The sequence below is a fragment of the Manis pentadactyla genome, chromosome 3 (assembly GCF_030020395.1).
Source record: "Manis pentadactyla isolate mManPen7 chromosome 3, mManPen7.hap1, whole genome shotgun sequence".
Taxonomy (NCBI): Eukaryota; Metazoa; Chordata; class Mammalia; order Pholidota; family Manidae; genus Manis; species Manis pentadactyla.
Window position 1 is genome coordinate 73,592,379 of NC_080021.1, and position 15,485 is coordinate 73,607,863.

The following is a 15,485-nucleotide window of genomic DNA, read 5'->3' on the forward strand; positions in this document are numbered from 1 at the left end:
TTAACTATTCATTTAGTAATTTGACAAAAATAAAGATACCAAATTCTATTAAAGGAAAAAAAACCTCAAATTTATTAATAGCCAATGTAAGAAATAAAATATTTTAAGGATTTCTTTTGATGATTTGAAAAAATTAAGCTAATATCCAGTCAGGACTAGTCCCCTTGCAAAGATGAATACCATTTTGAAGGCTGATTATTCATCTAATTTATATAGACATTCTCAATCCAAGTTCCAGGGAGCAAAGTGTTTAACCTCCCCCCACAACCCACTTCTTTTCTGTTACTGTCTTGGGACTATTCTGCCACTGCTTTCCCATTCGAGAAAGTATGTCTACATAAATGTGTGACAATAACATCACAGATACTACCTGGAATTCATTTGCAATTATTTGTTAAAGGCCTATCACTGAAAACTGAGATGCTTTACTACTATTAAATTACTTGTGAAATAGCCTGCCAACTGTTACAACTGCCTATGTTACAATTAGCCTATGAAAAAGCTAGTATTTTGTCTTTGGAAATGATTCTGACATAACAAATTAAAACAACTTAAAAAAATCAAAAAAGGTTGCATTTAAATAAATAGTTATGATAGTTACTGAGTATTTCCAGTAAAGTTTGGGCTAACAGCAAGAAATAACTCTATCACTTACTACTATTTAAAGAAAAAAATGACCTTTAAATACACTTGATATTACATATATTTTACTGTATTCAAAACTGGAAATATATGTGTTACTTATCACTAATCTAGTTGAACACATTCTTTAACTATACTGGCTAATTATTAATCATCTTTGAAAATATATTCAAAGAACGATTATAGTATTATTAGTATGAAGGAAATAGTGTCTCCAAAACCACCACAGTGCCGGTATCACTAGGGAGACCAACACTGGAAATACTGTTACACAAACAAAAGAGAAGTCTGAGGAAAGCTCAGAAGCACAACAGTTCTCAAAGAAAAAATTCTTGAATAAATAATGGGTAAACTTTACTATCCATGAAGATGATGCACTCACACATGTAAACTGATCACTGGACTATTTGCTATAAATAAAAGTATTCAAAGTGCTTCATAGTGACAAGTCACTGACATTAACTCTAAAAAGCTTAATAAAAATGAACAGAAGTTCAGACAATATACATGAACATATAATCAATTAAGATTTTAAAAACTCTTTTAAACTAAAGGTATCCTTTTATTTATTACTTTAACTACCTACGTTTACCATTTACTGAATGCCTAATTAAAAAATAATTCTAAAAGAAATCAGTTAAGAAGATAAAACACAAAGAAGTAAATAAATTCCACATGGGGGAGAAGAAAGAGAGCTAGGCTGAATATGGAGGTAATCAGTTTTGAAATTTTAATTTAGAATGCTGGCACGAAAATCTGGACTCAGTTAAGTCCTTACCTGGATGTGGAAATGGAAAAGCAGACCAGGCAGAAAAATTTTAAGTTCATTCTTTATATTAACAGTGTTTGCAAAATTACATTCTTAACTTACGTATATTCAATGTAAGTTTAAATACAGTAAGAATATTCATCTTTTCACCATCGCAAATGCTAAAGTTTGCATGTCAGTTACATGCCAAGTTCCTGAAATAACTATACCCGTATCCATAGAGTAACTCAGGTATCAGCAAACTAAAGGGCCAGAGAAATAATTTTTGCTTTGCAAGCCAAATAGTTGCCAGTCACTATCATATAGTAACATTTTTAACAACCCCTTTAAAATAAGCTACTAGCTCCATGGTCTTCTCATTGAAAACAGTGCATAGACCAGATTTGGTCCCTAGGCCAGTCTGTCAAACTCATTTTAACTGATTATTTCATCTGTACTGTTTCCTAAAAAATGAAAACCCCCAACCTACACTATTCAATTGATGGGGAACAAATTATTGCTAATCTGTCACCTCTGGGTCTGGAAACAGGCCCAAACCCTTTCAGGTGTGGGGGTTTTATTAGATATCTTCAATTATGTTTAAATATCATGATTTTTACTATGACTATTTCAACCCCAAATTAGTGATTTTGTCAAAATAGTCAGTTTAAATGCTTTAAAATGTTCTCCTTTAATCCAACTGGCTATCAAAGATAACTCTGGCTAACAAGCAGAGATGCACTGCTGTCCCTATCTGACTACAGAGCTGTCCACAGTCTTACTATTACTATACTCCTTGACTATACTGGATAAATGCCTGCTTTCTCCAGTTTATTAAACAACATAACCATTTATTTCCCTATTCTTTCAGCAGTTTTGCTGAATTAGAGTTTTCCTTAACTCTATGAAAGTAACTTAAACAGTGTCCTTTCAAAAAGCAAGGCTTCAGTCTGGTTCTAGTAAGAAAAAAGTCACAGGAAACTCTTCAAAGTTTGGAAGAAAGGTAAGGTCAACACATTTTGAACTGGTAGAGTTTTAACTGTAACTGGAAATATTTTGAAATACATTTTGCTAAATTTAAGATAAAATTTTAATTACTAGCTAAGTGGAACATCAACTAGAGGGATGTATCCTCGTAGTGCAAGAGGAACAAAATTTCCACTTACTGATGATGGAAAATAAACTCAAAATTTACTTTCACCTTTTACTTCAAACGTGGTTATAATTAGACATAAACACTTTATGTCATGTCCAAATAGCTTATTTAAACCAAATGATGTGAAATGTTTAATATTTCTCTCATACTCAAAAGAGTTAGCTGGAAGGAGAAAAATAACATTAACATGTGGTGATATAATAATCAGTGAATACAATTAAAAACACTTGTGCGAACAAATCCACGGACCCTTTACCCACAGCCTAAACTTAGAAACACAACCTATAATGGCCATTTACTGTAAGGCTGCAGTGAAGACCTGAGGTATCTAAATTCTAATCCCAGCTCAGGTAGGGAAAGTAGCCAAGTTACTTAAATTCTGAATCACTTTCCCATCTATTAAAAGGAAATAAAGACATAGTACCTAGGACACAAGTATTCAATCAACATTATATTACAATAGCTTAACTTGCTCCCTTAAGATGTAAATTAATCACCAAACACATAATATATCAAATAGTAAACTGCAAACCTATCCCAAATCTTAAGAGTATGAAGTCATGGCATGATGTAGTAAAGGATATGGGCTTAATGCTTTACTCTTCAACATTCTATGTCAGTGATCTCATCAGATCATTTAACTTCCCTAACCCTGTTTCTTTGATAATACCTGTTGCTCTAATCAACAGTAAAGATTTTTTTAAATCTACTTTGTTAAATGCAAAATGTTATATAGAAATAAAACAGAGTTAATTAAGACTTTACCTTTAGTCTTTGTTTTGTTTTTTTCATTTGGAAACTATAATATAAAAAAAAAATCAATGTTCTTCCTTAGAATTATAAAGTCATTATAATTTTTATTCCTTAGCCTTGTGATATAGGTCAACTGTTTTTCTATTATCTCAAAAAAAACTTGAAGAAGAAAAAAGTTCATGACTACTGTTCTGACCTTAGGACATTTTAACACAGCTCAACTAAAATTAAGGCCTTTTCAGTTACAGTAACTTAACCTTTTTACTTCATAAATACCCAAATTTCCAAGAAAGAGCAATGTACCACATCTTAAAAGTTCAACTAAAAAAGTTAAAGCATTTCACCAATAACTGCACTTCTGCACAGAGGAAAACAAAAACTGTTTTCCATTAAGAACTTGAGGTTTTTCAAACTCTAGAACTGACTTCTAAATTAAACAACAAAAAGTTAAGTTTAGTATACTTTTAATGCTTCTGTATATTTTGTTTTAAAAATGCTGTATTTTCAAAAAAATCTAATCATAAAGATATAAGAAAATAGTATTATATGTCATATTCAATTAACCTGAATATTTCATCAACAATAATTCTTCATCCCTTATTTCCAACAGACAACCTAATGCATTCATTCAATAAACACTCAATGAATCCCTTCTATGTGCCAGATACAGTTCTAGTCACGAGAGGCAAAAACATGAAGAACACGGCCTCTGACCTGGAACACTTCACAGGTCTAGTAAGAAATATGTTACCCTACAATTTGATAGGTACTGTACTAGAAGTACAAAGCAAACACTCATACAAAGAGGACAGAGCAAGTATCCAATTCTGAGGAAATCAGAATTCATGAAATGACAGATATAGGAGTATGTCTGTGTGTACATAAACTAAACATGTAAATACAAAGGTTGAGATCATGAAAAAAAATCCAGAAAATAATGGTACGTCCTATTTCCTTGAGCAAGTTAGATGAAGGTTAACCCAAGATAGGGCAGAGTGTGAAGTAGAGCTATTTTAATAAGAATTCATATAATAAATGTATCCACTGTTGTTAAGTTGTGGTAATTCTTTTCATGGCAATAGTACAATCAGACTTGGACTTCATGAAGACTGACGAGTAGCAACAGAGAATTACCACTTAAAAAATTATGCCAACAGGCAGAGATAATATAAACCTTAACTAAAGGCAGTGATGACAGGACATAAAATAACAAAATTACAAATATTATTTTATTTCTTAGTTCTCTATACCTCTTCTCTGGTAAATATGGCTAGGATTTTCGCCATATGTACAACAAACTCAAATTTCATTTTTTTCAATTTATTCTTCAAATGTATATGCACAAATTGCATATCATCTTTAACAGTACCAAATAAATCTGAATTTTCCAATCAACAACTTGTTAGATTATCCTGAGGAACTTTATAGACAACTAGTTTTAAGATGTAAAGCACATTTACTTTAAAAATTAATATAAAAGCTATTCTAAGAATCTTCCGCATACGTGGATGTTTTATTGCCCGTGTCTAGCGTGGATTAACACAGAGGCTACAGGCACACACCTGATCATCTACATTTGCTCTCTTACAACACTAAACTATGTTTTCTACCTTTATCTTGTATCTACCTACCACTTCAGCATTTTATTAAAAATAGTAACAATAGAGAAATGTGGTATCCACATATAAATCAAGTATAAAAATCAAATGAATATTCATATTTGAACTGACTGTTTATAGTTCATAATGCATGAGCAAAACCGAAAGCTTCTGTGATGACTGCCCCTGTAATGTTCACCATGTAACTTATTCACTATGTAGGAATTTGTTCTCCATGTAAGAACTTGTTCGTTAAGCTTCAAAAGATTGGAGACTGATGAAAATTAGACTTGGGATGGATTAATGATTGTGCATTGAGCACTGACCCCCCTATACAGAATTTTATTGTTGTCAACAACCATTTGATCAATAAATAAAAGATGCCCTCACAAAAAAAAAAAAATATATATATATATACATGCACTTCCAATTATAAAATAAATAAGTAACCGGGATGTAATGTATAGCATAAGGAATATAGTCAAAATATTGTAACAACTTGGTATGGTGATAGCTTGTACCTAGAATTATCATGTATATAAATGTTGAATCACTGTGTTGTACACCTGAAACTAATGTAATACTGTGTGTCAACTACCCTTCAATAAAAAAAAAAAAAAAAAGCTATTTTAAGAAGCGGAGCATTAGAAAATGGAAGAAGTATGTTGCCATAAGCCAACAACTTGTTTTAAAGTACCTTTGGGTTTGAACTGAATTAAATCTAAGTACACAGAACAATTTAAATCACTACTCAAAAACATTAAATACCTCTCCCGATAAAAGACTCATTTTTTTACAATATTAAAATCAGATGAAGGGACTTAATTTTAAAGACATATTATATATTTAGTTGAAAATTCTTTTAATTAAACAATTATTTCAGCTAGGTTGATTCAAGGAACTGTACTTGCATAACTTTAAATCTGCAAATAATTACTTGAGATATTTCACCATAAATCAAGTTTTCAGAAGTCTGCCTTAAAAGCCAATTTTCAAAAATATCTTTACCTAAGTAACTATGAGTTACTTAAATTACTGAATAACTCATCTTTAAGATTTCAGCTAGTTTTCAGTTTTTCTCTCCAATACACTCAGTTTTCAATGTTCTAGAGTGTTAGTATTCTTTAAAAAGTATGTGCCCTAGTTACAGACAATTATTCTTAGTATTAGAGAAGGATAATAGTTTAAAAACTACTCATTAGTACTGGCAAGGAGAGCAAGATAAAATATAGCCTCCCTGAGTGAGTATCAAATTTTAAAATTTCTCTATAAAAGCTTATGAATATGTTGATTGAAATATTAGATGAATTAAAATGATTAATATAAAGCACAATATTTCCCATTTAATCACATTAAAACAAATCTTTATAGATACTTTTGCCCTAATGTAAGGAAATTTTTTAAATACAATTTAAAAACTGAGTTCACTAAATGCCTTTCACACATAAAAAATAATGCTTTTCCAACACTCTTAAAGATTTTTTACAAGTGAAATCTTATGCAGAATTCCAATATACAAAACAGATAAAAAGCAGAGCAGGGCTAGTTGCCACACCAATGGGATATAAGGTACCCCTCCACTGGTTCCCCCGCCTTAGGCGGACCTGAAGCACCACTGTAGAATGCCAAAAAAACAATCTTCTAAGCCCCTGTGAGAAATAAATTATAAAATATCTGTTACCATGGGGTATGGGTGGGGGACTCGATAATATGGGTGAATGTAGTAACCACATTGTTTTTCATGTGAAACCTTCCTAAGACTGTATATCAATAATACCTTAATAAAAAAAATCTGTTACCAAGTAAAACAAGAGGATTCTTACAGGTAACAATTCCACTAAAATTCATTGAAAACAGAGTTTGCACAAGTCAGAGGATCTTATATCCCATCCCTCCTTGTCTTAAAAACTCATTTTACATTATATGAAGTATGAAATCAAGAGCAAAAAAAACAATGATTTAAAATCGAAACCAAACAAATTTTCCCAATTTATCTAATCCATGGAGACTTTTCTGAGGAAGTTATGTATTATACCTCAGAATATCAGAGTTTCTCAAAAAAGTTGGGAAACTGCAGTAGGAGATGTTAACTGAGATCCCTGTAGGGACCTAAATCCTACATATTTCTTTTAAAATATGCACTACATTTCACAACAAATTATCTTCCCCTATTTTCCGGTGATATATTATTTTATAACATTCAGGTGAAAAGTAAATTTATTGAGATTCCAAAATTAGATTATGTAAGTACTAAATGAATTTTTTAAGAGTTGGCAAACTTCCACACATATTATCACCATTATTTTCTTTGTCATTTATTTACTCCTTCTCAACAATGTATACTAGGAATGTAGATCAACAGATAGAAGTGGGTGGTTAAAAAGAAATGATCAAGTGGTAGATCAGGGAGAACATAACCATGGATTTCCACAGTCCTAAAAATAATCTTACATTCCACAAACTGGGAACTACTTTTTGTTCAGATTTTCCCTGGAACTGTGATAATGTTTGGTTCTTTGTTCTTTTATAGTTTAAAAAAAATCTAGAGGTTAAGATTTCAGGTATGTTTTTCGTATCTTTCTTAAAGCATAACAACAAGAGCAGTTTCATTCCAATGTTTTAAATAAAATGGTTAATAATTAAAGTGTATTTTTAAAAAATCTATTTCTAGTAGACATATTTTTTATTATTTAAGCAAAAATGGTTTCTGAAATGATAGAGACCAAATAACATTGTATCTTTGTTTGTCAATGTTTAAATATAAACTATTCCTACATACAAATTCACAAGGTTATTTGTGGGGAAAAAAAAAAAAACCTAGACACAAAGGAACCTCAAAAACCACCAGTTACTTGAACAAAGTTCTCCATGCCTACATGTACGCTTATAAAGCCTTTAATACTACTCTCTACATTACCAGGTTATATTAAAACTCTAATAATCAATGACATTCAAAATGGAATGCCTTGCAGAGAAAAAAAAAACTGTATTTAACCAAAAATTTCAGGCACAAACTAGTCCTCTTACAAACTTCCAGGTAATTAAACCTTGGATTTGCTCTGGCTAGGAAAACATGGTAAAGACATTAAAAAGGTAAATTCTTTCACATTCAAGAAAAATAACCATAACATATACAAATAATGCTAATCTTCAAATCTTCACATTTCAAAGCTAGTTTCAGCCACCTACAATTTCTGAAGAACTCTCCTCCTGTGCCATAAACCTGCAACTGCTATTCATTATTAAGCAAGCACAATAGACTAATTCATGTTATGGCTATCCCATTCAATTAAAATGTTTATTTGAAAAACCATTTAATACTAATATAAGTTTAATTTCCTAAATATGAGACTGTCAGACTTACCTGATTTGTCTGGCTACTTAAGTATGGCTCAAAATCATCATCATTTACAGCATCTTTTTGATGAATCGAACCGTTTTGTACTGAAACTAAAAAATATGTTTGTATTAGATGCGTTATAATTATCTTTATGAAACTCACAGAATAACCTAACATTTTCAGTGTTTTTCAAACCAACTCAGAAAAAATTATCCTGAGTTCTTTCTTTTCATTTAAACACCCTCTTAAGGTTTAACTTAATTTTGGGTACAAATATTTTTGTACTGCCAAAAAATTACACATCTCTTATATATAAGCTCAAGATTACATAAATTCAAATTATATATATACTCTTCCCATTACCAAAAACACAACGTAAAACCCCTATCTCCAGACTGTAGGGGGCAATTAAATTAAAAGGTCTGGCGAGTTCATTAATACTGTATTTGATTGAGTCTAAAATAAACACTTCAAATAGTGTTGCAGGTAAGAGAGATTTCTGAATGTTCCCCACCTTTGTTAAATCTCTATATTATTTAGTCCAATAAGATATATAAAGAATATAACTTTTTTTGGTAACTAAAGTTGCAGTAAATCAATGTCTCCAGTTACAGAAAGTGGCTAAAATTCACTTAAAGCAGTATCAAAAATAATAAACACAATATGAAAAATCTAAATTAAAAAGGGCTTTAACTCTAAACCAAAAAATTATGAAGACTATCACATCAAAGTACAAATAAATATCAAGACACTAAAGATAACCATGATTACTCTTGCAACACGAGAAAACCAGAAAATCATTTATAATGCCATATATGTTCAAAACTCATTCCCATAAATGATCAATGAAGTTGTTATGCTTTGGACTCTGTGTCAGAGTGCTTTTAAGCACAGGCTTGAGGTAAGAGGGTCCTGGGTTTGAATCCCATGTGCAACATGGACAAACTGGGTGATCTCTAGGTAATGACTTAGCCTCTCTCACTCTACTTCTCTGTTCAAGATTATTAATAGTACCTACCTCATGTCATCTGAGTATTCAATGACAGTTCCCAATCTTGGATATCATTACATAAAATATTACAAGAACTAAATAGGATTAAAAATTACTTTAGGACCACATAAATGTGTTAACACTGTCTATGTAAACATACTATTCTAGTTTACTTTTGAAACACACAAGATGAAAAAAGTTGCAAGTTTCTGATGGATGCTGACTAATCGTTTAGAAACAAATCTCAAGAGTTATTGCTCAAAAACAGTGTCACAAAGTACTAGAAAACAAGGTTGAAGGCAATGGATTTAAGTTGTGTGTTCCTAATCTATAAATATTGTAAACATTTTTATTTTCTCTAATTTTCCCAGTTTAGATCACCTAAAATGTAGTAGACAGTGACATGAGAACAAAGACAGGTGAAATATCTTAGTTCCTTGCCACTCACTGGGTAGAATTAATCACTCAAAGAAATGATACTCCTACTCTGTGGAGCCTTTAAAGTACACCTCATATGATACTACACTTCCCCTGAGACTACAAGGGCACCTGAAGGTCACCCTGATCCTGGCTCCACTAAGGTAGTTTAACTGTATTTGATAAGAATTGCATCAGAGACAGGTCAAGCTAAATGTGCTTCCCAGAATTTTAATGTTAACAGCCACTAGAATGAAGAGGAGGGATACCTCAGGTTATTTCTGGTGGACTAATCATTTCAGCCCAAGAGATTGTAACATACCTTTTCTCTTTTACCACTAGCTTTACCACTAGTTTATCAAAGGCAATGGTAAAGCTTTATACATAGCCTATGGCTCTGGAAAAAAATTCTTCACCACACTACTAGACTACACTAGTAAATTCTAGTATCTGAAACAGCTACCCATTTGACAACTATTCATTTCTTGTATTCATTAGAGTCTCAGAAATTTAGTCTATACGGCTAATGTAGGAAAAATAAGTACCTACTTAAAATTTATCTAAATATGTATTATACTGATATTCTTACTCTTTTCCTCTATCCTCTCTAAGCGGCTGAGACTTAAGAACAGAATATTCCCATACAGTAAGTAAATACAGTCTATAGTCATTCATAAATGATGCATAAATGTCTAAGAAGTCCTAAAAGATTATTCAAGGAGTATATCAATCTAAGAAAAAAAATGTTTAATTAGAAGTATTTCACATACTGACAAGCAATTTGCATTAAATCAGAATCTGAATAAGAAACTAGCCCTTGAGTTTCAGAAGTATATCTTTCTTTAAGAAATTCAATTGTCATAAAGACTTTAGTATTTGAATATTACTTAATGACAATCTAATGTCTTGCAGACTGAAAGCCATTAAAGAGTAATGAAATCCAAGCCAGTTCCATAGTCTGTACAAGTTCTTCAGGGAAAAAAGAACAGATGACTTACATGATTCTTCGCCTGTTTCCTCTGCTCTATGAAGCAGAGTCAAATCAAGATAGAACATGGGCCTTAGGAGCCAGGTGATTCTCTGCTCTGGTCCTGACTACATCAAGTTAGGAAAGTCAACAGATCTGGGCATCATGTTTTCCCACCTACAAAAACAGCGACAATACCATATACCCTCTATCTCCTTATAGGAATGTTTTGAGGATTAATAATAAAATGAAGCCCAAAATGACAGTAAAGTGCTTTGCAATCATTTCCAGAGGAGGGGGAGAGAGGAGGGAGAGGAGACAAAAGAATATTGCCAAAATACAAGGCATTTTCCACTACTTTTCTGAAACACTAAAGGATAGGCAAACTCAACCTAATTCTTTTAAATTGCAGTAGTACCACACAATGAGTCTCTCTCTGTGTTGGGTGGGGAAGAGACAGGAGAGGGAAAAGATCAATTCCATTCCAGAGATTTGCCTATATATAAACTTAAGGGAAAGGAGGAAGCAGGCAGCAAGGCCTGAGGTTGCTAGGGATCTGACACTTTTATCTGGGTTTCCTGCAGGGAAAAAACAGTACACTTTCATTCCAGCAACTAAAAATTCTACTTGTTAAAAAACAGAAGTGATAAAGTCAGTTTTAAATTATAGACCAACAGGCAAATAATTATCCTTAAATTTATACTATTCTTCAATACTGTCCTGGCAAAGAACAAAGAGTTCTAATATTTAACATAGGGAAAACCACAATTAAAAAGAATTCACACTTAAAAGTAAACCTAGAATTATTTATACTACAAAAGCATTTCTGCATTAGAAAGAGACTGACTCCTTTTAAATTTTAGTTCCTTTAATGCCTTTAGGCCACTAAGGATACACAGAAAAAAAATTAGCAGAAAACCAAAGACACTGAAGAAAAGTGTTAGGCTACCGCTCTCAACTGAGGTAATTCATAGAAATATAGCATCTCTGAAATTATATTAACTGAAAAAAGATTATGCTTTCAAAACTTGTGGCACCTCCTCAGTGACATGCATTTTTCATAAGTTTGTTAAGTTCTGAGTTCAAGTTTAATACTCATATTCTCAGAATGCTGAGGCTGTAGTTCAAGAAATACAACCTCTTTCTGCTTCATAAAAGTAAAGAGAGTAATTGTAAAATAATTTTATTAGCTTGAAAACCAAGCCAGCTAAGGCAGAGTAGTTTTTCTCAAACGCACACTTAGCTACTCATATCAATTCACTGCAGGTGATGCCTTCACCTTGTAATTCTCCCTGCAGAGGCATAAAAATACAAGCAATGTGTATGTATTTGTGCATTTGCAGTATCTAACACTTTAAAGCATTTTAAATGATTACCAATACTTTTAGGCCAGTAGTTTTTCCTCCTGCCATGTCTTAGGCAACAGTCTTCCTGCACCTTAAAAATAGATGTGGTGAGGAAGGTGAGAAGAAATCCAGCAAATATAATAGCTACTAGATAAGTGGACTATTGTAATTACAACAATTTTCATGAGTTACAATGGGATTTACGGCTAGAATTGTTACTTGGACTTTAGAGGAGAAATTCTGACCAAAAGGTGAATTGTGTTCAAGTTCACTTGCCAAGTCAATAGCCACAGCAAGTATAACAATACAGGTCTTCTAGGATTCCCAGTCATTCATTCTCACCATGACTGAAATTATCAACTGAACAATAAGAGGGAAAGAAGGAAAATTTCTAGGAATGAAGAACTATCCAAGTAAAAACCTTGTAAGTGTGTCTAAATACAACTAACAGAGGTGACACTGATGGATCAAAAAATTTAATAACCAAAAAATATATATTTAGTCAATATAAATTTGTATCTATAATATCAAGATATCACTAGGTCATACCTACATGAAATGACTATGTCATAAATCAAACTGACAGTAGTAAAAGCTTATAAAGCTGTAGATGCTCTATTTTGTTAAACAAGTTAAATACTTCAAAGAACTTGCATACTTACCTTAAAGCAGGTAACACAAAACACTTAGCATTTCAAATAGCCTTGCAAAGTGCCACCTCCCCACAGATCTAGGATAAAATAATTTATGCTAGGCAATAATGACCACAGATTTCACATATGTCCAAGTCTATACACTTCGTAATGGGCAGACTAGCAAAAAATTAATGGATCATCCTTTTTAAATTACAAATAAAATTTTTAAAAACTCATTTAAAATAATTTAACCATATGAAATTGAGGTTTATGCTTACAACATAGGAAAAAAAAAACCCTAACATTTATACTCTAAAAATTATATTACAAAATTAAAATTTATAAGTGTTTATATACTGCAAAAAATACATCTTTAATCAAAACAAAGCAATAAATTTGTTACCTAATACACTGCCTCTATCTGGTATATACAAATACCCAAATAAAATGTACTAAAACTCAAAATTAACTAAGCTGTGTATACAGAACCTGTTCCTTTCAAATCTGCAATAGCAAATAAAAACCCTAAGATTATAAAGAACACCAATAAAGACATCAAACTTACATCTAAAATGCTGCTGCAGATCTTATTTTCAAGAAAATACTTTGCTACTGAAATAAAAAACAGGAAGCATAATTCTATTTAGACTTATTTCAAGCCCTGTTATAAATATGTAATTTGATGTAATGTTAACCGGCACTGTCCCAAGAAAGCAGTTATTGTTCTATACATACTAATGTCACATGACTGTTTCAGTCAGCTGATTGTATTACTCCATATTGATAAAAACAAAATACAATTTTTTAATACTTTACTTTCAACAGTACTTTTTTTTTTTAAGTCTTAAGAGTTAATCAGATAATCCTGCCAGAAACCTCACACTTTATTTCCTTCCCATTTCTTTCTAAAACATCAGATTGAGTCACACCTTGCAATCAGGACTAAACAGAAAGATGACATGCCTTGAGTTTTTCTCTCTCACGTGCTACTGCCTCGTTGCAACTGATTTCAACAGAATCAGTGATAAACAGTACAATTTTCACCAATGTGACACGGAATGCTGTGTGAGCTGCATGTTCCAGTGTAACCAAGGCATGTCCAACAACATGTCCACTGACCGACACATTTGTAGAAATTTTATGGCCTAAGTTATGTAACACAGATAAGTTGCAAAATTAAAGAAATGTTACTACACTCATAATACCTCCTTAACTGAAAATGCAACTAGAAAAACTGTTTCTTGGACCGCTCTGGTTTCAGTAAAACTAGGTTCAAAGCAAGGAACTACCAAAGTTTTGAATAGCATTCGACTGCCTTAGGCGTGATCGATGCTTCTCTAATCTTACGTTTCAAAAAAAAAAAACTGGAGCAAAAACAAAAAGCCCCTCAGCGCAGTTTTAAAGTGACTCTAAAACAACACTGCGAAATAACATAAAATACCCAAACTCACCTTTATTTCCTTGCCCTTTAGGTCTCTGTGACGAAAGGTGTGGTAATGAAAAGAAAAAAAAAAAAGGAGAGAGAAAGTGTGTTAATCAAAGACAAGTTATTTTAAACAATCCGCGTAGGAGTTAAAACCCACCACATCCTCCATAGCCAATCACCCGACCACCTCCAGCCTTTAAACCTCCTCCCAGCCGCTGGAAATCTGGCCCCCTGAGCCCGCTGGTCCCCGCCCCGCATCTGTCGCCCTCGGGATGCGCCCAAGACCCTGAGGGCAGTGCTTCCCCACCCACCGCGGCCCGCGGCCTGCAGCCTGGGCCGCAGGCTCCGGGGCCAGGACGCACGCCCTGGCCCAGGCCGCAGGACCGCAGCAACTTGCGCCCGGGGCACCGTTATGGGGCCAACAGCGGCGGCGACGGGGAGGAGCCGAAGCCCAGCGCGAGGGTGGAGCTCCGGGGCTCGGGCCTTCGCCGAACCTGAGGCCTCTGCTCCCTCACCTGATCCACGCTAGTGGCTGACATTCTTCACCGCAACCCGAGAGCTGCCGCCGCCGCCGCCGCCTGGGCCTCTCCCCGTGCACTCACAGCAGTTGGCTGCCGCTCTCGGCCGGGTGACGTTCCAGCCGCCGCCGCTACCGCCGCTCGCTGGGAGGCCAGAAAGAGGGCTTCGCGCTCGGGAGCCGGTGGAAGGGGCCCGTCTTCTCCGCCTGCAGGCTCCTCTTCCCTCTCTCGCTCTCCGCTCCTCGGGTCCACAATGGCGGACAGGCTCCCTAGTCTCACTTCCGCTCCAAGCCTCCCTGACCTTCCGCTCTCCAGTCTGACGTCCCTGCTCACCTCGCTCTTCCTCCCCCGCCCGCCGCCGACCTTGGCTCCGCCCGCGCATCGCCACGTCACCGGAGACGGGGACCGCTGGCCGGGCCGTGGGCGCGCGCGCCGCCGTGAGAGCCGTCTTCCCGGGCGGCGTTGCCGCCTTTCTTCTGGCCTGCGCGGAGGCCCCTGGAAGCGTTCCGAACGGCGGCGGTAGCGGGAAGCCGGGCCGGAACCGTGTTCCCTAGCACACTCCGGGAAGGAAGCGGCTCTGGGCGGGAGGAGAGTGTGCCCGGTGGTAGACCTGGGCTAAGGCGCGGTGCCCGCACTGGCAACGCCTTCCTGGCGGCGGGGTAGCTGTGGACCTGCTGGGGCCCCAGCCTCAGCCGCGCCGTCCCGGGTGTGCTCCCGAGCCTCCCCAGGGCCACGTGGCGGCTGGGTATAAGCCGCCCTCGGGACAGGGTTGCTGGGCCTGCCGCTCGAGCCAGGACGTGCGGCGAAAGTGTCTGGGCTACTGCCCCAGGCCTTGACACTTAAAAGCAAATAGGTGCGCCGGCAAGTATTTGATATCACGAAACCCTGGGAACATGATAGGAATAACAATTCAACTGGAACCTCTAGAGGCAAACTTTGCCACCCAAC

General features: G+C 35.2%; 1 protein-coding gene across 8 annotated transcripts in view; it reads right to left on the reverse strand.

Moving 5' to 3' along the window:
- Positions 1-14,906, reverse strand: part of YTHDF3 (YTH N6-methyladenosine RNA binding protein F3) — a 38,205-nt gene extending 23,299 nt beyond the window's left edge. Inside the window, exons 1-5 of one of the 8 annotated variants that reach the window (XM_036907507.2) lie at positions 14,535-14,764; positions 14,045-14,069; positions 12,621-12,688; positions 10,644-10,789; positions 8,262-8,347 (exon numbers count right to left, since the gene is read on the reverse strand). In XM_036907507.2, the coding sequence (XP_036763402.2) occupies positions 8,262-8,347; positions 10,644-10,701 (144 nt within the window). In that variant the 5' untranslated portion in view covers positions 10,702-10,789; positions 12,621-12,688; positions 14,045-14,069; positions 14,535-14,764. The other 7 variants (XM_036907509.2, XM_036907508.2, XM_036907512.2 and 4 more) reach the window with 7 other exon arrangements.
- Positions 14,907-15,485: the final 579 nt, after the last annotated feature.